General features: G+C 51.1%; 11 protein-coding genes across 11 annotated transcripts; 6 read left to right on the plus strand and 5 right to left on the minus strand.

Annotated features, from left to right (window-relative positions):
- Positions 1-5: 5 nt before the first annotated feature.
- F5J12DRAFT_723409 (PLP-dependent transferase) lies at positions 6-2,702 on the minus strand (the record flags this gene model as incomplete). Its single annotated transcript, XM_051741451.1, has 12 exons — positions 6-88; positions 199-304; positions 358-589; positions 639-692; positions 748-857; positions 914-931; positions 1,101-1,349; positions 1,404-1,422; positions 1,481-1,606; positions 1,671-1,923; positions 1,976-2,252; positions 2,325-2,702. 12 exons carry the CDS (start codon positions 2,700-2,702, stop codon positions 6-8), a joined length of 1,905 nt encoding a protein of 634 aa, XP_051598346.1.
- A 1,592-nt stretch (positions 2,703-4,294) lies between these two features.
- Positions 4,295-6,617, plus strand: F5J12DRAFT_784168 (uncharacterized protein; the record flags this gene model as incomplete). Its single annotated transcript, XM_051742982.1, has 2 exons — positions 4,295-4,644; positions 4,700-6,617. The coding sequence occupies 2 exons, from the start codon at positions 4,295-4,297 to the stop codon at positions 6,615-6,617; spliced, it is 2,268 nt and encodes a 755-aa protein (XP_051598347.1).
- Positions 6,618-6,941: 324 nt separating this feature from the next.
- Positions 6,942-10,073, minus strand: F5J12DRAFT_843719 (Endonuclease/exonuclease/phosphatase). Its single transcript, XM_051746225.1, has 4 exons — positions 9,447-10,073; positions 8,293-9,383; positions 7,556-8,242; positions 6,942-7,495 (listed from the first exon to the last, which is right to left on the minus strand). The coding sequence occupies exons 1-4, from the start codon at positions 9,810-9,812 to the stop codon at positions 7,399-7,401; spliced, it is 2,241 nt and encodes a 746-aa protein (XP_051598348.1). The 5' UTR covers positions 9,813-10,073; the 3' UTR covers positions 6,942-7,398.
- A 140-nt stretch (positions 10,074-10,213) lies between these two features.
- F5J12DRAFT_906495 (GHMP kinase) lies at positions 10,214-11,533 on the plus strand (the record flags this gene model as incomplete). Its single annotated transcript, XM_051748792.1, has 3 exons — positions 10,214-10,266; positions 10,313-10,556; positions 10,613-11,533. The coding sequence occupies 3 exons, from the start codon at positions 10,214-10,216 to the stop codon at positions 11,531-11,533; spliced, it is 1,218 nt and encodes a 405-aa protein (XP_051598349.1).
- Positions 11,534-12,179: 646 nt separating this feature from the next.
- Positions 12,180-13,484, minus strand: F5J12DRAFT_949618 (mitochondrial carrier; the record flags this gene model as incomplete). The annotated part of the gene is made up of 7 exons (XM_051749783.1): positions 13,349-13,484; positions 13,251-13,286; positions 13,099-13,191; positions 12,821-13,037; positions 12,516-12,772; positions 12,295-12,464; positions 12,180-12,246 (listed from the first exon to the last, which is right to left on the minus strand). The coding sequence occupies exons 1-7, from the start codon at positions 13,403-13,405 to the stop codon at positions 12,180-12,182; spliced, it is 897 nt and encodes a 298-aa protein (XP_051598350.1). The 5' UTR covers positions 13,406-13,484.
- Positions 13,485-13,591: 107 nt separating this feature from the next.
- Positions 13,592-15,749, plus strand: F5J12DRAFT_949624 (uncharacterized protein; the record flags this gene model as incomplete). The annotated part of the gene is made up of 2 exons (XM_051749784.1): positions 13,592-14,496; positions 14,601-15,749. 2 exons carry the CDS (start codon positions 13,592-13,594, stop codon positions 15,592-15,594), a joined length of 1,899 nt encoding a protein of 632 aa, XP_051598351.1. The 3' UTR covers positions 15,595-15,749.
- On the minus strand, positions 15,694-16,362 carry F5J12DRAFT_241144 (uncharacterized protein). Its single transcript, XM_051738550.1, has 2 exons — positions 16,167-16,362; positions 15,694-16,095 (listed from the first exon to the last, which is right to left on the minus strand). The coding sequence occupies exon 2, from the start codon at positions 16,087-16,089 to the stop codon at positions 15,877-15,879; it is 213 nt and encodes a 70-aa protein (XP_051598352.1). The 5' UTR covers positions 16,090-16,095; positions 16,167-16,362; the 3' UTR covers positions 15,694-15,876.
- Positions 16,363-16,760: 398 nt separating this feature from the next.
- F5J12DRAFT_843749 (uncharacterized protein) lies at positions 16,761-17,258 on the plus strand. Its single transcript, XM_051746226.1, has 3 exons — positions 16,761-16,840; positions 16,888-17,150; positions 17,224-17,258. Exons 1-2 carry the CDS (start codon positions 16,823-16,825, stop codon positions 17,086-17,088), a joined length of 219 nt encoding a protein of 72 aa, XP_051598353.1. The 5' UTR covers positions 16,761-16,822; the 3' UTR covers positions 17,089-17,150; positions 17,224-17,258.
- A 288-nt stretch (positions 17,259-17,546) lies between these two features.
- On the plus strand, positions 17,547-19,290 carry F5J12DRAFT_843753 (NUDIX hydrolase domain-like protein). Its single transcript, XM_051746227.1, has 8 exons — positions 17,547-18,015; positions 18,064-18,134; positions 18,183-18,245; positions 18,283-18,296; positions 18,349-18,445; positions 18,527-18,652; positions 18,743-18,830; positions 18,885-19,290. The coding sequence occupies exons 1-8, from the start codon at positions 17,556-17,558 to the stop codon at positions 19,088-19,090; spliced, it is 1,125 nt and encodes a 374-aa protein (XP_051598354.1). The 5' UTR covers positions 17,547-17,555; the 3' UTR covers positions 19,091-19,290.
- A 24-nt stretch (positions 19,291-19,314) lies between these two features.
- On the plus strand, positions 19,315-21,186 carry F5J12DRAFT_843755 (uncharacterized protein; the record flags this gene model as incomplete). The annotated part of the gene is made up of 6 exons (XM_051746228.1): positions 19,315-19,431; positions 19,479-19,708; positions 19,758-20,129; positions 20,198-20,332; positions 20,420-20,870; positions 20,909-21,186. Coding segments are annotated over exons 1-5 (1,280 nt in total), but the record flags the coding sequence as incomplete, so codon positions are not given.
- A 170-nt stretch (positions 21,187-21,356) lies between these two features.
- Positions 21,357-25,639, minus strand: F5J12DRAFT_843760 (uncharacterized protein). The gene is made up of 11 exons (XM_051746229.1): positions 25,136-25,639; positions 24,106-25,063; positions 23,876-24,052; positions 23,637-23,832; positions 23,410-23,593; positions 23,282-23,360; positions 22,802-23,234; positions 22,651-22,745; positions 21,951-22,597; positions 21,771-21,891; positions 21,357-21,717 (listed from the first exon to the last, which is right to left on the minus strand). The coding sequence occupies exons 1-11, from the start codon at positions 25,295-25,297 to the stop codon at positions 21,563-21,565; spliced, it is 3,207 nt and encodes a 1,068-aa protein (XP_051598356.1). The 5' UTR covers positions 25,298-25,639; the 3' UTR covers positions 21,357-21,562.
- Between the last annotated feature and the right edge of the window lie 496 nt (positions 25,640-26,135).

The raw sequence follows: 26,135 nt of genomic DNA on the forward strand, positions 1-26,135 counted from the left end.
AGAAGCTAAGCCTGATACAACGTGTCGAGGAAGATAGTTGCGACCTCGCCCATCAGGGTCGGTCCCACGGGGCTCGAGCTGCCCAGGCCTAACGCATGAACGCGGTATACGCGAGTGGACAATCCAGGTGCACAGTGGACCAAACGACCAACCAAGCAGGTATTAATTTTCATCAAAGGAAAAGGGATCAGAACACACCGTAGAGCGCCACCATTGTCCCCTTCCCTTCCGGCGCTAGCCGGGCCTTCTCGACACATGCCTTGAGATCCTCTACAAACGTATCCGCAAGTGTTAATGTGAGTTTCTATACCAACCAGTCAGCGCTCGAAGGTATAATTAAAAAAAAAACCAACGCACTGTACAAGCAATATGCACCCCTTTTGGCTCCGTGATCGCGTTCAAATGCCATCCACGCTTTGCCATTGCATCCCCGACCTCATATACATCTACGTCCTTGTCACGTGACGCGAATGCGACGACACTCGAAGGTGGCGAACCGATGACGTATAAAGAAGGAATGGATGTAGTAATTGCGTTGGCGATTTTTCGTGCACAAGTGACGATGGACTGACAAGACGCCAGGTATCCGCTGTAGCCAAAGTAAGGGAGAAGGCCAACAAGTAAGGGAAAAGTTGTACTCCGATCCGATGTATTGCATCGCGGCCCAAGTCCCTGCAATCAACGACCCGGGTCTAAGAAGAATGAGACAAGAGAGTCTGTCAAATAGAGAAGGTTAAGACCGCTCACCTCGACCCCGACAGACTCGGACTCGCATACACACCGCCCGTCCAATCTGGATTGACATAGTACTGATACCGCCGGAGGGATGAGTCGCGGTACATGATTACAGAGGAACCCTACTCCCCAGCGTTCCCGGTTATGGACTGCATTGAGAAGTACAAGGAGAACCTACCTTGGGTGCGAATCCGTACTATATGATAGTGGTCCATTATAGAGTTAGAGTTGTAAGCCACGACCAGGAAATGGAAAACGCGATCAAGAAGAAGTCCCAACCAAACAAAAGTGACATTCACACCGAAGTGCAGTTAGCAGATTGTGCCACCATCACATTCCGCCAGCCAAGTTAAAGCAGAACACACCTTATGCGTATCACAACTAATGCTGGTCACACCTTTGACCCTGAAGTCAAACGGTTCCAGTCTATACCTCACCTTCCCCTCCGCGTCTGCCTCACCGTCGGCGAGCCCAGAAGCTTCAAGAAATGGTAAAACAAACGAGCCAAGACAGCAGTCGACATGAAGACCGATATTATACCGCGAAGCCAGTTGTCCAAGGGCGACAATGTCATCTTGATTTCCGTCGGGAAAATTAACAGCGGAACCAACGAGCTGGGGCAGACAATGTCGTCTGTGACGAAGTCAGCAGAAGGCGGAAGGACCTACCATGATTGTGTTTGAATTTCTGTCGCGAATGAAGTAGGATGGCGTCAGAGATACTGAGAGATTAAAGAAAGACGCACATAGCCCTACGAACACGTCTCATGTCGACTGCGCGAGTAATGGGGTCGACGGGGATCGTGTGTACCTTGACACCCATATACGCAGCTCCCTTGTCGAACGCCGCGTGAGCGGTGAGTGGAACGACCCTGCGGAATGAGTTTACATAAGCCCATTTCACTCGAATCCGATAATTGTGGCCCAGCTATTCACATTTCGGGCTCCGTAATCCCTTTTACTGCCCTCGCCCAATCGCGATGGGTCTTCACGGCCATTACAATTGACTCTGTGCCACCTGATGTCATCGTGCCCGCACCGTCTGGGTTGTGGAACAATCTAAGGCAAATAGACACAATCTCGGCTTCCATCTTTCGGATCGCGGGGAACACGTCAGGGTGCAACGGATTTGCGAGAGCGTATCGCTCAAACGCGGCGACAATCACGCGGGTCAGGTCCATACCACCGTCTAAACACGAGACTGAGATCATGAGACAGGAGAGAATAAAGCGGATGCGTACGGTACACAGTCCCGCTTATTTTCCCTTCTCTCCAGTCTACCCCTTTCGTATGTTGCTCATTCTCGCCTCGGTTGCTACTGCCAAACTCCTCATCCATTCTCTCCATCTCCTTCAAAATCCATTCCAATGACTGACCCTGGTGAGGAAGCTCAAGATGTCTCTGCACACCAGTACCTTCTGGTACCAGCTTCTTTTCGATTTCCATTCGAACTTGGGACAGTTCTGACTGGACCTTTGATCGCCCAGGTGGGAGAGCAAGGAAAAGAAGAAGGGTGTCCTACATGTGTGCATGGAATGGGGTACAATAAAATATTTAAGGAATCAGAAGAAATTGGGGCGAGAGACGCACTTTGACGACTGCCTTCACAGTCTCTGACATACACCTCCGTAATCCTCTCGCGCGGACGTGGCGGTATGCCTTTATACCGTAGGTATAAAACACATAGTAAAACAGAAGTGATTTGATCGTGTCTAGCGGACTAGCAGTGCTGCTTTCGACGACTGCTGTTATTGTTGTCGTCACCCTGGGTATGGTTATCGTGCAGATGGTAGCAATGACGTCGGGTATGGTGAGAGTACCAATGTCCTCGATTCTGGCCCGCAGTACTGTGTGGAAGATGACGTTTCTTGTCTCAGTAAAAGTGGCCCCGCTGACACGGGCGCATTCGAGCCCCAGCGCAAGACATGCAAAGAAGAAAGCATCCAGGAGGCTTGAAAACCTAAGCATTCTCTAGCTGCTCGTTCTTGGTCTCCTCCCGCGGGTTTGCTGAATCGATTAGCGAATATTCCTTTGCGTCAATTCTGGTGGTACGCTGGGTTCAGGCGTGGGATAGTAGGGGTGTGTAGCGCGTGGGCACTACAACGCTGTCTGCCTGCCGCGGCCTTGCCAAAGATCCCAAAAGACTGCGTTTAGATTTTGTCGACGGATTGACAGGTGTGTCTAGCATGACACGAGGTTCTGGAGGGTAGGTAATTTTCAACCTATGATGATATCGGCCCCATTCTCGTTCCCCGGTGCCTGTTTACTTCACCACACCACGGGCTTCTCTAGATGTCCACCAATTGGGTATTGTGATCGACCATCAATGACTTCGCCCAGAAGCGGGTGACGCGAATGAAAGGTCTGAAGCACTCAGAGGCTGGCAGACTAAAGACAGGGAGACAGGTGATTTGCAGTCTCCCTTTCGCGGGATCTCTAATAAGCAACAACCAGCGCTACGGCGTGTCACGGCCATGTGCATGCGCGTGACTCCGGGAGAGGAATGAGCCTATTGGTGAGACACTGGAGGTGCGTCTCCCGACATATCCCGTTGCTAACCCGATGCCCGGCCAAAGGCGTGCGTGTATTAGCCGGAACGGCTTCCCGCATTCTAGCAACGCCGTTCCACCACAAGTTTACAGATACATATCCTGGGGAACAATAAAGAAATGAAATGCAGATATGATAGGAATGCAATGGACAGCGGCAAGCTAACTGGCACGGTGTTCGATTGAGGGCCTCCGAAGGGCGAGACCCTTGTTGTCGACTTTAGTTGGTCATCAATCCATTGGTGGTAGACCGGTCCGTGGATGTTCATATATCATATCTCGAGAATTGACACCTACGGAGACCAGAATGTCATCTCAAAATGTCAGATGCCCGCTCTCACGATAGTGGCTATATACTTTGATGATTTGACCCGACCTATGAAATTAATGTCGTTGAACAGATCAGACACTGGTAAGCTATTGGAGGTAAATTTGGATTCGTGCATCTGGACACGCCTGAACTCCCATGGACTAATATCGTCAGATGGGACCACGACATTGGGTCGGACGTGGGTCTGTGTCGATAAAGGCGAGCAAGCGACATCCCTCCATTATCTGTGCCTTGACGGGTGCCACAAAGCAACAACCCGCCAGCAGATTCGTTCCGACGTCCCGTCTCGAGTGCAAATTTGGTGATTTCAGGACGGATTAGCCGCCTTGGGGTGTTTGAAGTGACTCTTGATTTCCGAATACGGGTTTTCCGCTGTTATGCTGTTCCGGTTCTGGCCAGCGACATATTCGAATTCCGTGTTATTTTTTATTCTACATATTTATCGAACAGGAAAATCACCGCATCTTAGAAGCAAATAAAGAAGGCTTGATGAGACGTCCAAGTTCTTTTTGCCTTCCAATCATTCCAATAGCACGACCGCACGCACGCACGTCCATAGATAATCGCTTCCACAGGCTCCATACCAGTTCTTTTGTCTCCAAATCGCGATTCGTGCACTCCTTAAATTATCCTTCCATTCTCCTTTCGCGGTGGTCTTGGCTACACCTTCTTCCATTACTATGGCCTTTTCCCTAACCAGACCTCCCTCTCCATCGCACGAGCTACATAACTCGTCCAATGTCGATGATACCCTCTCTTCCGCGCTCCACGCTGCCCTCTCCGGCTTCGTTCCCAACTCGTCTGCCCACTCGCATTCGACAGATCACGACATGGGCAGGGACAAAGAACGGTCAGGCATAGATATTGTGGTCGATGCCAGCTGTATCACGGTCAGAGGAACGGGCGGGGAGGTCCAACCCGCCCTCCTCTCTGGCCACGTCGCGTTGAATCTTACCGAGTCAACTTCCATCAAAGAGATCACCCTCCAGTTTAGGGGTAAAGTCAGGCTTCCTGCCCCTATGAGTGAACAGTGCGTCCTATCCTCTGTTTCGTTTCCCTACCATCTATAAGCTTTTGTTGGCCAGGCGAGCATTAAATAATTCACCTCAGACGTACGCTATCTGTACGCACGATTGGTCGTTTTTAGAAGGCGAGAAACGCCACAGTCATACCCTGAAGGCTGGTCGCCACTTGTTTCCATTCCAGTTGCAACTCGGCGGGTCGCTGCCATCCAGTGTGGCGACCACTGCACATGGCGGCGTGATCGTTTCATATAAGCTCAGGGCGGTCGCTGTGCGACCCGGCTTAGCCCATAACCTGCATGCTACTATACCTATTTTCCTACTGCATTCATTTGCACCGGACGCTCTCGAGTTTCAGCAGACACTCGAGATCGAGAACAGTTGGCCCGAAAAACTCATGTATTCGATCGTGTTGCCCCACAAGGTCTGGGCCATCGGTGACATACTCACAGTAGTCGTCAAATTTTCACCGTTGGCAAAGGGCGTACGCGTGCTAACGGTGCTTACTCAGATAACTGAGATCACGAAAGTGCACTGTCGTGGAGCCACGCAGGAACACACCCGGAGGATCGTGTCTGCCGAACACACATTTTCTGGTGAAAGGGCAATTCCAAAGCGTGAGCAGCATTATGGTGAACCTGCACCGGTGGTGCAAGGTTCGGGTACTCCATCGCCACCCGGTGGACCATCTAACGAAGATCACACGAGTCCTGGATCAATAGTGGGCCAGAACGATGCTTCGTTGTCTGTCAGGTCTCCGGTTTCGGGGAGATTCTCTTCCTCCCTTGACGCTCCTCCCCCAGTTCTGCCATCGGCACCTGGGGAGTCACCTTCTGCGGGGGTGGTTGATGCAGAGGTAGATCAGATGGGCCCCGCCGATGTGGTTACGCAACTTTCCCTTACTATACCTCGGTCTGCGACGCCGTCGCATTTATTGGAACCCATCACGGTCAGCCATCGAATACGATGGTCTATCCTCATGTCAAACCTGGACGGGCATACATCTGAGTTGCGGTGTTCGCTCCCAATCCACATCTTGGACCACCGTCTTCTCGATGAATCGCGTGCTAATTGTGCAACTACCCGTCGCCTCATCCTTGGTGGATCCGAGATTCCCCTTCAGGAAGAGCAAGATGCGGAACTACCAAGCTATTCCTCCCACGTGCGGGACCGTGTCCCCGACGTATACCACCGCGAAGTGCGACTGACGAATCACCCAGGGGCGCAGCCGAGCGAAGGATATTGGAGCCCGCCAATACCCGGATCTCCTAGGGCTCCGATGATTCCTCACCTGCCATACGTCCCTCAGGCAGAAGAAAATACCTCACTTGAGTGGATCAACTCTGAGCTACTGCTCTCTATGTCGCGGGACGCATCCTCGCAAACTCCTAATCACCCCTCCTCCTCGCATTCGGAAGGGAGTAGCCGGGCTGCCAGTCACCCAAGCTCGAGGCTAGTGAGTCGTCGTGGAAGCCGGGCGTCCAGTCCAGAGCGACATTTGACAATGACCTCCATTTCGGGGACGAGCGTTGGTGGTGGGCCCGGCAGTAATTCGCCATCCTGTGAGACGCACGTGCACAGTAGCCAAGCAAGTCGGTCCCTCCCAGGGATTTTCAGCGTGACGATGAAACCTATGGCGCATGGATGGCGACCGTCGCGTTCTAGTTCGTATTCAAACATCGCCAACGCGTTGTCGTCATCGTCGTCCGCGATTTCTACCTCACCGTCGGGTCCAACGGGACATTACGCTCATGCGATATTGCCATCAGTCCCTGTGGTAGCCTCCCCGGCCGCTGAGGTGACTGCCTCAATGACCGAGTCAAGGATGCGCGCGCTAACAGAGGTGCCTGATTACGGGGCATCTGCTAGTGGGGTCATTGGGGGCGTACCACCACTGACAAGTATGCAAGGCTTGCCCTCGTACGAGGAAGCTGAGAGGAGTTCGGGACATGAATCGGGCGAGATGACGTCGCTCCACTAGTGTCTTCCCTCAGTTTGATTGTAGGGGTTTTTCCCGGATTTATGTAACTGAAGATGCTAATTGGTATACTAGGTATTTCCACTCCGCTTTGTCCTTTCATATCGGATTTTTATTTAACAGGTTCACAAGCGCGCACATCACACGTCATATCCGTAGCTTACGATTCCCTGTCTCCATTTCCTCATCACTCGTTTGTTCATTGTTTTGCCTACCCCATCTCAATGACTAGCTAACATGGCAATCCCCCCCCCCCCCCCCCTGTACCCTTATAGAGATTTTCCGATTGGTACTACAAGTAGACTATTTGTAATCACCGAAATAGAACTCCCCCGAGACTTGGCATCTCCACACACGCATGCTGGAAAGCGGGTTCACTACGTATCGAGCACCATTGCTTCGCTATCTGTTCCACCTGCAACTTGGTTCGCTGCACATCGTCTACGAGATGAAGGAATAAGGAAAATATAGTTCAGATCAGAGAGGTGCACAAGGCAGACAGATGCTACAGACATATATACGAACAGAGACAGCTAAGAAGCGGCGTACATGAACGCCGGGCAAGCAAGCACACTCCGGGGACAACACAGGAAGAGAGAGAGAAGTGGAGATATAGGACTGGATTTAAAACAAACAACACGTAAGTACTGTTGTATATACGCAATCACTCCTCGTGTACACGCAAGCAAGAAAGCAATGTACTGCAGAAAAATTATATGTGCAAAAAAGTGAAAAAGAAATACAGGAGGTAAATGAGGCGGATGAAAGCCACACTCCATCTCACTTAGGAGTGCATACCGTTGGGTGTCGGAATCGTTGACGGTGGGGGGAGTGTGTCCCGTATGGGCTTCACCCGGAACTCGCTCACTAAACATACGTGGCTGGAAGGAAAGGGTAACATCAGGCTTTTTCATACGTGACTGCAAAGAATTGACACTTACTCCGAAGGGAAATGTGCGTTTGGGAAGCCAACGACCTTCTCAAGGTACCCTTTATCAGTTTCGCCCAAAACAGCGTTGACAGATAGATTGCTCGCCGAGTACCATATATAATCGACAACACCTTGGAAGCGTGGTGTATAGTTTGTCAAGGAGATTTCCCCGGCAGCAGCGTACGCGCTCTTCAGGTTGAGCCTGTGTCTGGGGCCCTCTGTGGTGTACTTGCCATACAAATGGGACATGAAATCTGGGTGATCCGGTGGCACTGAACCAGTAGACAGGAACTCCCACACGCCACTCGAGGGAATAGAGTTAAAATCTCCACAAATGATGGTAGGTATCTTCGTCCCATCCGAATACGTAGGTAGTGGCCGTGATGGACTCGATTGATCATCGAAGCTGATCGGTGGGCGGGGGGGTAATTTGGAAAAATGGGCAGCAATTTTCTCAACTTCCTCCACTAGTAACGCGACCTGAACAAGCTTAACGTCTCGGAAGTTTGGGTCCCAGTGAATATGAGCATTGGCGACTATGACGCGAGTACCCGTTTTTTTGTTTTCGAAAAGGCACGTGACAGCGATGTGATCCTTCCCGAGCACGCGGTTGAACATATCATCTGTCTTCTTAAAATCCGGCCGTTGCATCGCGACAGTACTGAATTCGATGAGTTGTCTCTCAACAAGTTGATACCTAGAATGGTGTTAGGATGTAGTGTAGCAGCTTGGATGGAATGCACGTACTTGTTAGCCTTGTAAAAAGTCGCACAACCGTCGACCTGCCGCCGCTCGACATCGCTCATAGTCTTGTATCGCGACTTTGGATAGTAGATGCCCTCATAATCTTGTGCCTGTAGATGCTTGACGAAATAGTCTTCGTACTGAGCAATGTCTACCTCCTGCAGACACAGAAAGTCTGCATCGTAGTTCATCACCTCGGTTAAGATCAATTCCTTCCGGTAGTCCCACGACAGTGCCCACGAGGGGGTGTAGCCGTACAACTTCTCTGTTGCGTACTTTTCGCACAGAATGTTGTAACAAAGAACGCTAAAGGTCTCCGTGTGAGGGTCGTTCGCCAAAGCTTCTCGTTCCGCTGGGCTGATGACGTTTTTCCATGCCCGTTGGGGGGGAGGCAGAGGCATCGGACAGGTGTCCCGAAGGTACGAGATAAGTGCTGGCGTGCCATCCTTCTGTATCATTCCCTTCAGACTTGCATCGAGAGGGTTGCCCTCTATGCCAAGTGTCTGTAACTGGTGAAGACTGCCAAGCTCCGGTGGAAGCGTAGTGATCTGGTTGTCAAAAAGATAGAGCTCCTTGAGCTGCGTAAGCATGCCCATCTCCGGAGGCACTGTGGTGAGTGCATTTCCCGACAAATCTAGCAATTCCAGATGACGCAGTTTAGAGATCTCTTGTGGTATTGCAGCTAGAGAATTGTGGTTGAGGTAGAGATTAATGAGAAACGTGAATGTAAACAGCCCAGAGTTGTGTGGAATTGTCTTTAGGTTAACGCCACCCATGTCTAGTGAATTCCAAGTATTTTCGGGTGGTCCTGCTGTCGGTCGCGGAGCCTCCGCGATCGGTGCCACTGTGGCAGAGGGGTGGTTAGGTGCCGAGTTAGATGACACCGGAGAGCTCTCCGAAGCAGTTGTAGGAGCTGGAGTGCTAGATGCAGTTGAAGTCCCGCTGTCTTTTGACGCCGCATCGGGAACGTCTGTACCATTGTTTGGTTTCACGTGGTTCGGATTCGTGATGAGGATAGCTGATTTAGTGACTGAACGAGAGGCCATAGCACTAGCCCGCGCCCTGTGGTGCGGAGAGCGGGACGATCTTATCATCTTTGAACATACGGCCCGATTAGACCAACGTCCCAGTATTACGTGCAACATGAGCTGGCATACCTCGCACTTCAGGAGTTGCTGTTGCCAATGAGGGGTAATTATCTGGCTGGCAGCGCTTCCAGGGGATGCCTGGCCCATATGCTGGTTGTGTATGTGGCCATTCGGTGGAGAGGGATAATGAGAAAGCGAGTTATGGTGCTGGTGATGGGTCATTGGAGTATGGGGAAGAGGGTGTCCTGGGTGGTGTTGCATGGGGTTCACGGATCCATTTGTGTAGAGCGCATATCCAGGCGACGCAGGCGGTGGGCCGATGTTCTGTGAGCCAGGAGGGCCGAGGACAGGATGATGTGTGCGACCCCAAGGGGACTGGTCGTGGTGGTTGGGATGTTTGTGAGAAATGGCGGGGGATTGCTGGGGATAAAACATGGCATTTGTGTGAGCAAAGTCACCCTATGCAGCCAACTGAGCGACGAATCCTGAAGGCTGGCTGGATCGTAGGTCTTGGTAGCCGAGACAATGGGGTGAGTGCCACAATTATCCACCAGCGTATGATAAGAAAATAAGACAGAAATCAGATTCTCGGTGGGTTGTTCCAACGCAGTGCCGTTGTCGCTGTCGCGGGGTTGTTGGTTGTGAGTTGATGAAGAAGCACTGGAATCAGACTCTCCTCAGCAAAAGGTCGCTTTCGCCGGTGCCACGTGTGACTGTGTCACAGGTGGACCGGAGCGTGACCGGGTCGTGTGACACTGGCGTGACGTCTACTCGACACAGCCACTGATTACAGTGGGTGTCTGAGCCGATCTAGAGGGCGTTGACTTTCAACAGCTATGTTCGTCAAACAGGCCACCGTGTCCGCACCGGTCAACATCGCTTGTATCAAGTCAGTTCGCAGGTGTTTTGCCTTGCAAACTCTGATCGTGCTTTAGATACTGGGGAAAGCGCAATGAATCACTGATTCTACCCACTAACCCATCCTTATCGGTCACGCTAAGCCAGGATCATCTCTGCTCCACCACTACATCTCGCACATGTGCGGAATACGAGGAAAACTTATTATGGCTCAATGGAAAAGAAGTAAAGATTGATAATGACAAACGCTTGAACACGTGTCTTCAAGCTATGAGGAAGCAACGGGAACGCTATGAAGCTAAATATCCTAATGAACCAAAGGCACGTCTGATTGCGCCCCGTCTCTTCCGATTTGTTGACTTATCTGGTGTTCTTAGATATCCCAATGGAAGGTCCACATCTGCTCGGAGAACAATTTCCCAACTGCTGCTGGGTTGGCTTCTTCCGCATCAGGTTTCGCAGCCTTGGCCTACTCCCTCGCTCATCTCTACGATCTACCTCTCTCTGATCCTGCCGACATCTCCGATCTCTCCCTAAATGCACGTCAGGGTTCCGGTTCTGCTTGTCGTTCCCTTTTCGGAGGTTTTGTAGAGTGGCAAATGGGCAGAGATGACCTTCTCGGATCCGATTCGCGTGCCGTGCAGGTCGCGGATCACACGTTCTGGCCAGAGATACATGCCCTTATCTGCATTGTCTCCGACGACAAGAAGGGCACGTCTTCCACTGCTGGCATGCAGCGCACTGTGGAGACATCAGCGCTCTTCCGATACCGAATCCAGCACGTCGAGGAACAGCTGGTGGACATCAAGCAGGCCATCCTGAAAAAGGATTTCGATACCTTTGCGAAAATCACGATGCAAGACTCTAATCAATTTCACGCTGTCGCCCTTGACACGGATCCCCCGATCTTCTACATGAACGACGTCAGTCGTGCGATCATCGGCGTGGTGACCGAGTACAATCGCGTTTCCATCGCTGCAGGTGGAAAGCGCAAAGCAGCATACACTTTTGACGCTGGGCCGAACGCCGTCATTTATGCACCCGGAGAGAATATGAAGGAGATCATCGGCATGATCATCCAATATTTCCCTCAACCAGAGCCTTTCAAGGATCCTTTCCTTAACGAGGTCATTGAGGGCACTCTTGTGCCTGGCTTCAACTCGGCAGTCGCGAAGCGACATGAAGTCGGTGCCGTGAAAGGACTCATTCACACCTGTGTTGGCGATGGCCCGAGGGTCCTGGGTGACGAACACGCCCTGTTCGATGCCAACGGCAAGCCCAAACAGAAGAGCAACTAATAAAGAAAATTTTAGCGGTTAATATACGTAGAGGTGCGACGTGATTTCAAAGATGCCTCACAGTGTTATCCTTCTGCAGAAATTTTAGACACAAGTACTACCCGTATACCATCCTCATTGTCTCATAAATGGTGTTCACGAAATTGGGCACATGGATATTTTTGGCATTGAAAGTATCACCGCCTTGGTTTCTGAGAATTTTGAGCATGTAGGTTACCCGTTGTACTTACGGATATCCTGATCGATCATGATGTGTTTGGTCTGTCTGAGTACTCGTGGCTAGGCTGGTATTCGGCGCCTCAGTAGTCGTTGTTGTCGCGTCATACCTGGCAGCACTTTCTGCAAGTCCAATGACGCGTGGTCATGCCGATCGTGGGTTTTGGTTCAGAATGTCGTCAGGGTCCCTCAGCGAGCAGCATCTAGCACGATCTAAGGGACCCGCTTGGGGATATTATCCAAGAGGCACATAGACAAAGAGAGCGACATTCTTCCACACGGGTGACATTAAGGGATAACTTTTTGGCTCGCAAGTAGCAACTAACGCAAGACAGATTGCCACGTCTATGCGCCGTAAGGGTCGCACGCTCAAATGATGTCTCATGGTGAATCGGGTGGCATGCAACAGAAACTGCCGGCCAGCGACGCATCATGAATAAAGGAGTCGGCTTGCCAACTCGAACCCAAGGAAAGTAGCACCGTTTGCGAAGGGAGATCTGAGATTCAATCAGCAGGATGTGAACAATCAACCAGTGGACACTAACCGAATGAGAGTGGGACCTAACCCCCGCGTGAAGGCACCAATGCCTTCTGTCCGCCAGACTTTCCGCACGCAGTCCCTTGCTGAAGCGTACCGTTGACCAGTGGAGGATGTGAAACCATCCGTCTGCATCCTAGATTTGACCATGTCTATCGGGTATATTACCGCCCACAGCTACAATTTGGGATAAGCAGGGTGAGCAATCACGTCATGACCAGTACTCACAGCATATCCAGCAGCTGCACCATATAGAACGGGGTTAATAGGGTTTATCTCTTCACGGCGGATGCCCTTCGTCAGCATCTCGCGTTGTATCAGTTTTTCGTACACCAGGAAGTAGACGCCATAGCCCGCTGCCTCGCGAAGGAAGGTGACGCATTGACCTTTGAAAAGAGCGGGAATCCCGTGCTGCGAAGTTATTTTCTTAATCGCATCCCAAGGGCCGGCATACATAGGATTTGTGTTCGACTGTGTTTGCAGTCCTGTGGCGTTTCAGCATGCAAATTAGATGATAAATACGAGCAACCTACGTATTCGAATGTGTTCAACGGGTCCAGAGACAAATCCATTTGCAATGCCAGCACCGACACCAGCGATAAAAAGTTGACCGTTAGAAAGCATCTTTCCTCCTTCACCACCGCGACCGCTGGCGATGTTCTGGGCTGCAAAAACCCGTTTTGCAAACTCCAGTGCACCAAATTGTATCGACACACAGACGCCGATTCCTAATAACGGCGTGAGAGTGCCCTATGATCGGGTTGAAATTAGAAGGAAAAAAGAGCGTAGTGGCAAGCCAAAAACCTTCTACCTTGTAAAACGCCAAGGGTCCTTCATTCTTTAGGATCCCAGTAGCGCAGTGCAACATGCCATTGTAGGTGCCCTTGGGGGATGTTTGCATACGCTAGAGGGTCCTCACATAAAATCGAGGGTTTGTTTGAGAGCTGAAGAGTATGCACTGACCACTTTTACGATGTCGAAAGGTTGACCGACAAGGACCTGCACCAACCAAACTTGTCAAGCCCTCCGCAAATGTTACTGGGGGGACGTGAGGTTTTCACCTGCGCAATTCCCCCAGCCGTTCCCGCTGTCAGATCCTTGATGGTATTGATTGACATCTCTTCCTGGTATGAGCTGTGAGTCGAAGTGCAAAGACAAAACTGCCAGCTGTCCGAAAATCTCGACGCGGTGTGGGAGGGACCGGTTCGCGGAGTGACCTCCAAGACTGGCTTCCTTATTTGGAAGCAGTCACATATGTGGGCTTTGTCACAGCGATGAAACCCGACGGCAATAATGTGTGCGCCATGACACGGGTTGCCATTGAACATCCCACAGCAGCTCGGGTAACAACGGAGCCTCCGGACGACGACATCGGTGATGAGGCGGCCGAAACATTTGAAGACGAGTTTGAGGATGACGAAGACGATGGGGAGGAGGAGGAAGACCCAGAGGAAATAGCACGGAGGCTGAAGGAACAGTTGTGGGCAGATATCAGCAAAGCGCAGGCCGCGCAAGCGAGCGAAAGACTACGGAATGCACAGACTACCTCCCATGGTGCCGAAACCACTCAATACGGCCTAGGATGTGCAACTCCCATGAGCCGGAAGCTTCCCCCAAAGGTGTCAGCGGCTCTCGAGACCATGAAAACCATCTTGGCACTAACGGAAAAGGATCCTGAAGCACGGTCCACGCTTTCATCGACCCTCATTCCTGGGTTAAATGGTAACGTGCTCGATATCCTCAGCCGCGCGGTCGACTCCAGTGCCATCTCCAGAGATCATGCAAAAATCCTTAGTCCTAGGCTTGTTTCTCTTGCTCGCTCCGATACTCTGTTTGCTATCATGCGAAATTCGAGCGCTCCTGCGGTTCAACTTGACAAAGGAAAGCGTCGACGCGAAGATGACGAAGAGAAACTGCTGGATGAATCTCGCATATTCAAGCGACAGCATATCGGTCACTACGATATCGAGCAGCAAGTAGTTGAAGCCGTTCGGACGGTTTCGAATGCTTTTAATGTACACCATCATACTGGCGGCGGTCCGCTAGATCCGTCTATCGTATCGTCTATGCAGCTGCAACTGCACCAGATCTTCTTGTTTGCCGTAACGTTGTCCGCCCGCGGTGGTCAGGAGATGCACACCCTTCAGGAAATTGGTGGATTGATCCAAGTCATAGGGGTGCTCAGCGGCATCCAAATTGCGCCGACGGCGTCATCTCAAAATGCCCCAGCGCCATCAGGCCTTCAAGCCCCTGCACAATTTCCTCGGACCGTTGACCCCTTTGGAATCGAACACCACTCCGTCCAGTTTTCAGCGATATCGGCACCGCTGTATATCCCTGTCTCGTACCCCGCTGTCGGAAGACATTCTCTCGACTTTTCAGTCTGCGCGCCCACCAACGAATACACGCTGCACATCGGCCGTTTCGTTGTACCATATGTCCTGCATCATTTGCTCGCAACCATGATCTCAAACGTCACACAAAGTTGCATGAAAAGAGGGCTTGGCAATGCGCGGGTTGCGACAAGTTGTTTTCCAGACGTGACGCAATTAAACGACATAAAAACAGTAGCGCAGCGCGCGGTGGGAAGGGCGGGATTTGTGTGGATGCTGCCGTACGGGAAGTAGAGCTTGACAGGAATGGTGATGAGGAGCATGTTCGGGAGGGCAGGCGAACGAAGATGTGGAACGATCTTGTGACCAACAGTGCCGTGGCTGCAGGATACGTTAGTCACGGAGAACAAAGTAATTTGGAGGAAGGAGAACTGCACAATAATGTTATCCGGCGTATGCAGGCAGCGGTACTCGGTCTCCACTCTGTGCTACAGGCTCATGTGTCGCAGGCATTGGGCACTGATCATGCTGCGCCACCGCTTCACCTGGATCCTACGGGGGGACAAGCAACACTGGCGAGCGTAATAGCCAGGGCACAAATGCAAAGCATGGCTTCGCAACTCGAACCTCTTCTCCTGCCTGCCAACGACACCCAGGGTCCCACCAATGTCGGGCATTCACACTCGCGCACTCCTGAAGGTGCGGCCGCCGCCGCAGGTTCATCAGACTTGTCGCTTGCTGAGGAAGGAGGTGTGCCTCCCAGCAGCAGCCCCTCAGCTCCTCAGTTATCTCTCTATGGTCTTTCTGACGAGCAGAAGAAACTTTTGGAGCAGGCAATTGCCAATGCTGCGTCGGCAGCGCAAGCGCAAGCTGAGGCGGAAGCCGCACTAGAAGAGGATGAGGATTACGATAATGACGACGAATCAGATTCGCATGAAGTGGACAGGGTTGAAAGCTTAGACATTACTCCGTAACCACCAGGACACTAATAATTGTTCGTGCAATGTAGCAGCAATCAATAAATACTTGTCGTATGCTTTCTGCGCACTCATTGGACACTCGGGTATGTAACTGCTATTTAAATACTAAGCAACAACCGTGTTTTTGCAATCACGCTGCGTATGGGTAGTGTTGGTGAGGAACGATATATACAAAGAAGGTCGAAACTTGGGTAAGAGCAGCCGTTAGAATACGAACAGTTGTAAGCAGTTACGACCTTACAGAAAACAAATCCTTACCTCCACGTTAAACTTTATCTACATCTTCCCACTCCGTGGTCGTGGAGGTCGAGGGGCCGAATATCGTTCCTTCCGCTTTGCCTCTGCCTGCCGCCAGAATTCCTGAGTTTGAGCGGACTCCCGCTGCCATGCCTCCGCAATTATTTGTGCAGGCGAGAGATTCACGGCAAGACCATGGTAGAGATGCTCTGCTTTCCCATCTTGTTTTGGTCGGGGAACGTCGGACGCCATCGCATGCTAGCAGTTTAGAAAACATATGGTTCAATCATTCCGGAGTTGAAACAAACCAACAAGCAAAAAGGGCGTACAGCAGCTCAAGGTTCAGGCGTGGTTACAGGATAGGGTCCCTGGGTGTGACCTTTATACAAGGTTGTACGTCGACCTATTGCTTAGTGCCGACGCCTGTTCGTAAGGGGGCTCCATAAAGAATCGAGGGCGCTCTCCATTGTTTGTTCCCCTATTAAGGAAAGTTCAAAGGTACGGATGAAAAACCCGACGGAATATCCGCCTTCTGAGCTGGAACATGACTTGCGAATGAACTTCGCGCACTTCGCAATGAAGAGCCGTAAATGGGCAGCAAACAAACGAATTACCCTAATAGGAAGTTTCAAGGCGGGTCAGGGCACGTAAGTCTCACCTCGGTACTCATCCATCAGGGGTGAGGGAAATAACAGCGAGACATCATAGGACATCATTCATTGTGACCAGTCTCGATTTAAATAGACCCACGTCAGTTCACTATACCCGCAGGGAAGAACGTACTTGCCTGTGCTCGTCCAAATGACGTAGGGTAGGGAAGCTGCGGGTGTCGTAAAACCGAGCCCCGTAGTTGGGTGGCAATTAATGAAGCACCATGTGGTACATATTCCCTCGAATTACGGCCATGACGATGACTACTCCCCACCTTCCTGGGGTACGTAGGACACTGCGAGGCACTCGTGCAGCTAAGGATTTAAATAAAGGTATGTCAAGGATCTTACACCTTTCAATTGCTGAGTCACAGTAAGAGATTCCTCGAAAGAAACGGACAAGCCAATTGTGCCTTTGGTTATTGTCACCTACTTATGGGAAATACGTTGTTCGCAGGGAACGGTAATGGATCTGTCGAGCTCCTCACTTTGCAGTTATAGAAAGATGAAGAGGAAAACTGCACCGAACAAACGACTGGCTGTCCTTCTTCATATGACAAGGTTATTTTTCGGTGTAATGGTACTGACCCCATCTATCTAATGGAACGGATCCGAATTGAGTGATATCATGTACAAAGATCCGGATGGCATTAGGACTCGTCTCTGTCACCGGGGATGCCATGTGAGTCAAGTCTTGTCAAGAAATCCCGCGCTTGTCGCCAGAGAAACGCAGTACCTTGTCATGAAATTATTATGGTTGCGTTCCAAGATGCACAGTCGCTTATAGTAGCCCGACCTCTTATCATATCACATATCATATCTCTACCCGCTGACCAGGTGCACATGATTCATTAGCCGATAGCATTGTTTTCGCATGCAATCTGCTCGTGTCAGTAACCTGCAAGCGATAGACTTCAGCTTGTCAACTCTTCACTTCTCCGCGGATCAGACGAGCGGCAGAAACTCGAGAGTGGGCCAGGTGACGCGGCCTTTGAAATGGCTGAAAGGTAAGTGAAAACTAACGGCACTAGGGAGAGTCTGATAAAGGTGCAAGGTTTCGTGAATTTCATGGGTGGTTCACCTTTGAACCGACTCTCGTGGCTACGACCATCTCAGTCCTTCCTTAACGCAGTCATATCCTCGCCGGCGACCCGATGGATCTTGTTCAACGACGGACTACCATTAATTGCGACCCATGCAATTACTCAGAAACGAACTCTGGCACTGCTGCCCACAGACGATGTGAGGCCCCTACTCGGTATCGAGCCGTACTTCGGTCAAGGCCAATTTGAGGGAGAAGCGAATCATTCTGATGCACCTGTTCTCGAGGCTGCCCGACTTCGTGGAACACGGATAGTCTTCCTCGGATTGAAAGAGGCAGATTCTCTTGCCGCGGCAGCCTTGCCATCTTCTGATTTCAAGGATCCACAAGCTACTGTTGCGAATTTGGAAGGAACACCATTTTTTACTATAGAAGTCGCTGATCTCGAGGACTCTTTGGTGAAGGAGGCCATACAAACCTCCCAGTGTGCGGATTCTTCTTTGAATTTCATGGATCGAGAACTGCAATGACAAGCCTTGATGTATTCACCTGCCGCTGTTTTTGCGGAAGCTCGGAGTATGGTAGATTGGAATAGGAGGAACAAAGTGAGTGGTTTGAGAGCCCACCACCATTCACTCATGAAGTTTCTGAAGTTCTGCCCCGCATGCGGTTCCCCAACGTATTCCCTCTGGGCTGGTTGGAAGCTCTCGTGTACAGTCTCTTCTACCATGGACAATTAATGCTGGCGGAAAGTCGTGCCCCTCAGGGTCAGTCGCTTTGTTCCATCGCTGGCAAACATTTCTGATAGAACGGCTGTAGTCGGGGTACGCAGAACTTCTGTCATCCAAGGACAGATCCCGTGGTTATTATGGTAGTGATGGACGAATCTGGCGATAAGATCCTCCTTGGCCGGAATGTACGCCACGCTCTAAGCCTCTTCAGCCTTGGTGTGAATTGATTAACTTTTTTTGACTTCAGAAAAGGTTTCCGCTTCAAGTTCTACTCCGCCCTGGCGGGCTTCGTTGAGCCCGGTGAGTCTTACGAAGATGCTGTCAAGCGTGAGATGTGGGAAGAAGCCGGTGTGAGGGTACGGAATGTGCGATACCACTCCGGCCAACCTTGGGTAAGTGGTCGCCCCAGATTCTGGCAGTGCATAGTTTTGCGTGAACTGAGCATTCCATTGCTGACGCCACCATTCTTCATGTCACCTAAGCCATTCCCCGCTAACCTTATGCTTGGCTTCTATGCCACTGCGGATTCTTCTGCACCTATTCGTACAGATCTGGACAACGAACTAGAAGGTAATGAGCGTTCACGGAAGTTGATGTCCATTAATGACGCTGAAAACGGTTCAGATGCTCGATGGTACACCCGTGAAGAGGTTTTGGCCGTCCTTGCCCACCAAGCGGGTGCCCACTCAGCAACCAGTAGTCACGACTCTGCAGGAGAAGTTGAACCTCTATTCAAAATGCCTCCCCCAACGGCCATTGCAGGCGTGCTCATTAAGCAATGGGCCGAAGGGAATAGCGGGTTCGATTACGCTATGAAGGGAAATTTGTAAACCCAGCGGTAGACAGTCCGATTCCATTGGCGTTCTTCTAGCGGACTTTAGCTTAGATTTGAAGTGCGGGAGTTGATCATGCCCTGCTTCCAGAAGAGTTGTTGTCGCTTCTGGTATGAAGCATTGTCATCTTTGACCAGCCGGACCTTAATACCGGGGCCGCTGAGCATCCCAGTTGTATTACCTACTGAGGAATGGAGTGACTACAGCTTGCCGGAGGAGGTGAAAGGTTTGTCTGTCCAACTTCCCATGCAGGGAATGGTTTTGCGGGACTCCCTGCCTTTCAACATCGGTCAGGCGATGCCATCCTCGGCTTGTCCTCGGCGAATTCATTATCTTTGGTGGGTCCCCTGAGGCACGTGACCGCGTTCAATTTCGCGTCTTCGAGTCGTTCAACCAGCTGGTTGGCTTCACCTCAAAACCACGCAATGCTCGGTTTGCGACCAGCGGGCGTTTCTCTGGACTCCGAAAGGCGGAACATCGTAAAGACTCCAGGACGTGGGCTCGTCAAGTCGCGACATGCACTTCAAGAAAATACGTTTCGTGACCTGCCCACGACGGTAAACGCTAAGGGGAAGAGGGTAGTCCAGGGTACACCACTGCAGCTGAAGGTCACACGTAGGTTGTTCAGTTAGGTTTACTCTCCATGTCTGATTCATAGGCACAGAAACGGATCGTGTAGTCAAAGATGCTCCTGGAAAGCAAGCGGTAGTGTCCAAAATCAAAGGGACTCCCGTTGTTCGCCCACTCGGTGACAAGACGCCATTCCCAAACCGCACCGCCGTTCGGGCCACCCTCATTTCAAGCTCCAGCACAAAAACAGCCAATGGCTCTCCAGACGAATCTCGTCGTGCCAGTTCTGTACGACGACGCGTTCGTCTACCCCGAAGTGCGAGTAAGAGCTTTGAGACACCAGTCACCGCTGGAAATCACTGGGATGCGAGCGACATAGATATTGAGATTGGAGGTGTGGTGGCAAATCAATCGCTCGCGGAAGAAGACTACGATGAAGTTGAGTACATGCCACCAAAAGTCGATGGTAGGTAGTCGAATAGCGTGTACATTTGGTATCCACTAACTTGAGATGGATCCTTGGTTCCTTTGCAGGGGTTCCATACGAGCCGCCTTTCGAGCTACCAAATTACAGGGAAGTCGGCAATACCCTGATAGCCCTCATTCGATCATATCCCTTTGACGACGAGCCACCGCCGGACCCTTCATTTACTTTGCAAGAACTGGAAAGTGAAGATGATAAACTTGCATCTGCCAATTATGGGTACGCTTGGCCATCATGTCTTGTCCCTATCGCCCTGACATGAGCCTTGGAAGACGATATGTTTGCCGAATTAAACACTGAGACCAGATATCCTGCTACTGGTAATGTTCAGAGTACCTTGCCCACTTCTCGGAGGGTTCATCAAAATAGTGGATCTCGTACTTGCACGACTTCCAAGGAAGTTAGGCATACTTCTTCAGCTACCAGGCCTCCGGTATCGCAGAAACCTTCTTCCACGGCCGCGCCGCCCGTTGGGCGGGTTCGAACGGCTCCGCCGATTAAACGTCCCCAGTCTGCGCGTGGCCCTATTTCAGCACCAGGCACCCGAGCGTCCTCCGTTTCACGTTCTGCACAATCGACTAGAACGGGACCTGCGACATCAACCCGTCTCGCCACTGTAACACGACCTGCAACGAGTACGACCACACGATCTCTACCCCTCGCTGCTCAGAAAGAGCCGGTCCCCAAGGGAACGGTGAGGAATCCCACTACAGCCGTTGTCAGGTCAAGATCGACAACAGTCAGCAAACCGCTTCCCAAAGTTGATCCCAAGGTAGTACCGAGAAGTGGTCTTCTGGAGACGCCCAAAGATCTCGAGGGGCTGATCATATTCGAGGATAAATGGGAGGATGAGGAGTTTCTGTTTAATGTTTAAAACAGGATTTTCGGACGTTCGTCAGTTGAAGTAATGCCAAGTATCTTGTGGGTTTACAACCGTCTTGGGTCCTGTGCACTTGTAACATAAATGAATGACAAATGAGTATGTATCACTTTAGTTAGAAGTCATCTAAAGAAACAAGGTCGGATGGGGGAGAGGAGGTGCTGGAAAAGGATGAGAAATACAGGGCTGCAACTTCGTAATAGGGGCTCGGGGATGTGGCACGTGACCGGACTGTTCGGCTGACCCACGCTCGGTCGTTTCCGGCGGCCTCTCCCGAGTCCTGTTAAAAAATGGCACACACCACGACCAAATGTTTTTCAAACGCTTGCCTGTTCTTATCACCCCTCGCAACAGCAGCACACAACGAGGAGACATAAATGCAGGCATAGACCAACCAGTGGGAGCTTCGCTTTCGCTAGCAGCACTATGTCGTCTCCACAAGCGGCAATGATGGACTACTAGATAGTGGTGAAAGCTACATGTTATCCGTATCCTATGTGCTCGAGGCAATAATAGTAGATTCGACATCCCGTGCTCACAACTCATCCCCACAACGGCAGTTACAATCTGCAACTGGACATTTCCCATGGGAACCAGCACCCTCCTCGCCGAAGAACCACTCCAATATGTGGGAAGCATGGCCACCGTGCCTGCAGGTTTGACAAATAATGATGGCGTCCTCAATTGTGTCTACCATGGCGACTTTCAGTCGATCTTGCACATTGAACTGAAGAATGACGCACCCCTGGAGGTAGAGTGGGAACTGAGCAAATCGGCGTTCCGACTAGCATCAGGAACGATGCTAAGTGTCATCAGGCAAACGCAGCACCTTGGCAAGGCACGATCACAGCGACAGGCGGTCACCTGCATGTTCGGAGTACAGTGAAGACATGCCAATGGAACGAACTGCAGTGGCAACGCACTCGGTTGTTGCTTGGAGCGTCCATGTTGTTCGGATTCGTAGGCTTTGAGCAATAATTACACCGAATAAGAATGTGCTGAGGTGCCCATTTATACATCGGGGACAGGTCTCCATTTTGTACAGCTTCCTGAAGTATTTGGCCACGACCAATGTCAAAGTTGACACGATGATGGAAAAGCTTGAAGCCATCCAGCAAATCCCGGTATGCCTCTTGCCACCTTTCGGCTCTCAGGTCCTGGAATCTGGCGGGACAAACATAAGAAGAAAGAATAGCGGCTGTCTGCACATCTCCGGTGTGGTCGACATAGCTTTGCAGTATATCCATCCCGGCCGGCGTCAATCCGGTAATGATGAGCCCTTCGATATCACCTCTTGAGCTGAGACGCTCCACGGTTCGGCGAAGGTATGACGACAACGCCCTGTCCTCCAAAAATTGAAACGCGATGGCGAGCCGCTCGCGAAGAGGTAATGCTTCCTCTTCCAAAACGTCGGACCAATCTTTAGATGTTAGCTGTGTTAACATAACGCGGACGTAAGGATCAAGGAGCCGAACGATCAATCTCTCGGAGAGTTCACACAATTCGCTGCTCCTCGATCCTCCTGGTACAAGTGCTGCAAGCGTTCCTGCTATGAGGTGGTGCGTTTCATCTGTCTCGGCAAGCCATTGAGTTGTCATGAAAAAACAAACTATGAAATTTGACCTTTGCTTCGCATGAGAAGTTCAAGAGCTTTTGTATATTGCTTGGTGAATACGAGCCAACATGCTGCACGGGTGTATTGTCCGTCTCTTTCCCATCTGAAAACCAATGCGATCATCAGCAGAAGCAGAAGCGGGCAAATGGTTATTGTCACTTTTTTATCGCAGAGGAAAGATCTTCATCTACCAGACTCCATCCACAGAGCTGAATGGCAAATTGCCGTTGCTTCGCCCTTTTCGTCCGGCACGAGGGGGACGACGGTAGCCGCATTGGGTTCTGTTGCGAGAGTAGTAAACCCACAGCGGCATCGAAATCACCATAAAATACGTCCTCGGCGGATTGTGGCGAAGTTCCCAACAAACCTGGAATATCTGTCGGTGAAGGTGTGCCGGATGAATTTGCATCAGTAGTTGTGGTCTCAAAGGATGTGGAAAGCAGCTCTGCAGGCAAACTGATTGTGGATTTGGTCTTGGCCGCAGCCACACGTGGCAAAGCGGGGAAACCATCCCATATGCCTTGTAGGCCTTGATTTGAAAAATCATATCCGTGTACACGTGAGGCTGGATAGCACAATAAATCTCGCGAATCTGGGAGATGCTCAGCCCACTATTCAGCTACAAATTACGACACGTACGTAGTAACCAAGCCCATAATTCTGACAAACCATTGCGACCAAATGAATCGGCCTGGGTGAGCTTTGCGTTGTGAAAACCCTATGCCAATGCTCGTGAGGACTTGCAAAGTATGCACAACTGCACGCACATTGCTAATCCCATACCCACAAATAGCTCTTGTTCGCATGACCATAGAGACGTCGTCCTCGACGACCTGTTGAATTGTACAGGAGGTGCTTTTCTTATTTCGTGGGGTGTTCCTCTCAGTCGGAGTATGCTGGACTTTTAGCTTTTCTCTTTCTCCGTATTGACGCTGGGATGGTCGCTCTGCACTTCCGTTCATGATGCGAAGTTGCTTCAGAGCGTGCAAGGGACGCTTCCAACGGATAATGTCGGAACGAGGCAGGGCTATAAGCTCGAGATTTCAACTGTCGACGATCTCTAACGCCAGCCGTAAGTAGGGCCGGAAAACCATTGACATCTCGCCTTGAAACTAGAGGGTTGTCTGCTTCTCTACTCCCGAGTGGGATAGGCGCGCTGTCGGTTTGGTCGATGGGCAGATGAGAAGGGCCTGTCTTCATCCTGGCTTCCGGGAAATATTTTGCATGATAAACCGGTTCCGATAACGAGATCTCCTCTAGAACTCCACGTCGATTGCTTTGGCATGTCATGCAGTGCATACAGTTCCAAATCACCATCTTTATTGACCACCATTACCTCAGAAGTCGCCGAAAATGGGCGTGCATCAGGTACCAAGGCAAAGGACGCCAACGGACGACCGAAATGTTTCGCTTTCAATATGTCCGGTCAGCAAATTTCGGGTGGGAGATGTGAAAATCCTCACTCTTGCGAGTATCGGCTAGTACCACAGAGGAAGGATCTTGGAATTCTGGTATACCTTCTGCCCCACTGGATCCCGATGCTGTCCAAGGCAGATTTGTCCAAGACCGACGTGGGACACGCGATTGAGAAGCATCGCGAGAACGCCCCCCTTCCGATGCATCTGCCGCGTTCGCGCTCCTAATATCCCAGAATCGTACGTAGGTTAAGTCCTTTTCTAAGACCGCCAACATGCCCCTGCGGGTGCTGGAGAACTCGATGTGATGTACAACTGATCCCGGACGGGGGCGTTCACCGTCAGCAATAGCGTCTTTATCCGTAAATGTTAACAGTGGTTGTGGCAACTTTCGTATGTCCCAAATCGTTACCGTTCCATCGCCATAACACCCAACCTGATGTAGATCAATCGCGTTCGTAGCTATCCCGGACACTTTGTTCGCCACACTGGTAGCTGCTGACATAGGACTGCGAAGGTCAAATAAACGAAACCACCGAGAGGACATTCCGGCAAGCAGCAAGCAGGTAGACTGCGGGAGGAAGGAGAGCGCTGAAACCACCTCCGTGGGAGCATATTGTTGCAGCATTCGCGAATCCGCTCGAGGCCCGACGTCTGCCTTAGCTATGCGTGGTTGGGGCCGTGTGACCACCGCATCATTTGAAGGCAGGCCAACTTTCGAGGGGAGCAACGTGGAAACGCACGACTGCACGTCCCAGATGATGAGACTGGGATCTCCGCGGACTTTGTCAAGGCCGACTGCGAGGTAATTTGGGTCGGCTTGACAAAATGCGAGCGTGTTACATGATCGGGAATTGCGGACTGGAAGTGCAGCTACTGGCCCACTGGAAAGGACATTATTGCGGGCCACTCTCGTTGCCTCTAGTCGTATAAGTTCGACGCGCCCAGATACCAGGCCTACCGCAAAAAGGTCGTCGACAGCTGGGCTGGGAGACCAGGCAAAACACTATGTATAAAACACATGATGAAGGGTGACATCTGGTTGATTCAATGTTCGCTGTCAAGGAACAATATTCACCTTCATGAACGAGAAATCACTTCGGGAGCTCAAATGACGTATTTCCGACTGCTCAGAATCCCACTCATACAATGATATCTGGGAGCCTCCACCGACAACAAATCTGCTCTGCGATCGTGGGTGCCATAGAATCTGTTTTTCAGCCTGTGCTGTGGCAACCATTCTCCGGTGTCCGGCGTTAACGGTAGCGGGCTAGCGTTGTTCGGTGAGTATGTAGCGTGTGGATCAACGTATTAGCTTCTCGGACTCTGGCAAGCCACCAGTCACGTGCCCACCCCCCCCCTGTCTCAGCCGAGAAGAAACGAATACCTGGATTGGCGCGACCCATGTCCTCCAAGTCCGCTTTTATCCTAACCTCGTCCCGCGGAGTGGAATGAAGTACAGGTGATCATTGCAGGTTAGTTCCTTTGGACGTACCACTGCTGGCTAGACGCTCAAATTGCCCACCGCAGGATTGGAAGCTAATTAACAGTACTATCTGCTTTTTCGGCCTCCTTTGCTGCACGATACTTATCTTGTTGATGGCATGCTGAATCATCCTACCCACGGGGATAGTAATAGGATCCGCTGAGTATGCATCATGAGTCTGGTCATCAACGATGGGTTTATTTCGGCGTTTCCCACAGTTTCTCAGGCAAGAATTTTCGCACCTTGTCTTGATGGATGCCGCACAATCAGCATCCTTCATCTAATTTATTGCGGTGAGCACGGATGCCGGCGTTAGTATCGGTCAAATTGGAAGCTTCCAAGTATCCAAGCACAGGTTGTTTGCTTAGATAGGTATTCACACAGCTTTGACACTTCCAGTAAGTTCCAGCACGAGTACTTCTTTATCGGCTGCCCGAGGAGGTACCTACAGTTCGCCGTTCTTGGTGGCGTCGGGGTGATCACTATATCCGTTCGGTACCTAAAAGAGGCTCTAGGAATGGCGCTCTGGGTTGAAACAAAGCGTTGAAAGGGGGTAACTTGCTTCATCCTCCGCACAAGTCTCCCTACAAAC

The sequence above is a fragment of the Pisolithus orientalis genome (genome assembly GCF_024613125.1).
Source record: "Pisolithus orientalis strain OTSU chromosome Unknown F5J12scaffold_23, whole genome shotgun sequence".
Taxonomy (NCBI): domain Eukaryota; kingdom Fungi; phylum Basidiomycota; class Agaricomycetes; order Boletales; family Pisolithaceae; genus Pisolithus; species Pisolithus orientalis.

Excerpts from the sequence above, each read along its gene's own strand:
- F5J12DRAFT_843719 (XM_051746225.1), bottom strand. The coding sequence starts at position 9,812 with ATGTTTTATCCCCAGCAATCCCCCGCCATTTCTCACAAACATCCCAAC. Across the intron at positions 9,384-9,446 it reads AGCAACTCCTGAAGTGCGAG|ATGATAAGATCGTCCCGCTC; the intron begins GTATGCCAGCTC and ends GTATGTTCAAAG. Across the intron at positions 8,243-8,292 it reads ACTTTTTACAAGGCTAACAA|GTATCAACTTGTTGAGAGAC; the intron begins GTACGTGCATTC and ends ACACCATTCTAG.
- F5J12DRAFT_843760 (XM_051746229.1), bottom strand. The coding sequence starts at position 25,297 with ATGGTTGCCACAGCACAGGCTGAAAAACAGATTCTATGGCACCCACGA. Across the intron at positions 25,064-25,135 it reads GTGATTTCTCGTTCATGAAG|TGTTTTGCCTGGTCTCCCAG; the intron begins GTGAATATTGTT and ends TTTTATACATAG. Across the intron at positions 23,361-23,409 it reads GTGGGTATGGGATTAGCAAT|GGTTTTCACAACGCAAAGCT; the intron begins GTGCGTGCAGTT and ends GCATTGGCATAG.
- F5J12DRAFT_843753 (XM_051746227.1), top strand. The coding sequence starts at position 17,556 with ATGGGTGGTTCACCTTTGAACCGACTCTCGTGGCTACGACCATCTCAG. Across the intron at positions 18,016-18,063 it reads GGCCATACAAACCTCCCAGT|CCTTGATGTATTCACCTGCC; the intron begins GTGCGGATTCTT and ends TGCAATGACAAG. Across the intron at positions 18,831-18,884 it reads TCTGGACAACGAACTAGAAG|ATGCTCGATGGTACACCCGT; the intron begins GTAATGAGCGTT and ends AAAACGGTTCAG.
- F5J12DRAFT_241144 (XM_051738550.1), bottom strand. The coding sequence starts at position 16,089 with ATGGCGTCCGACGTTCCCCGACCAAAACAAGATGGGAAAGCAGAGCAT.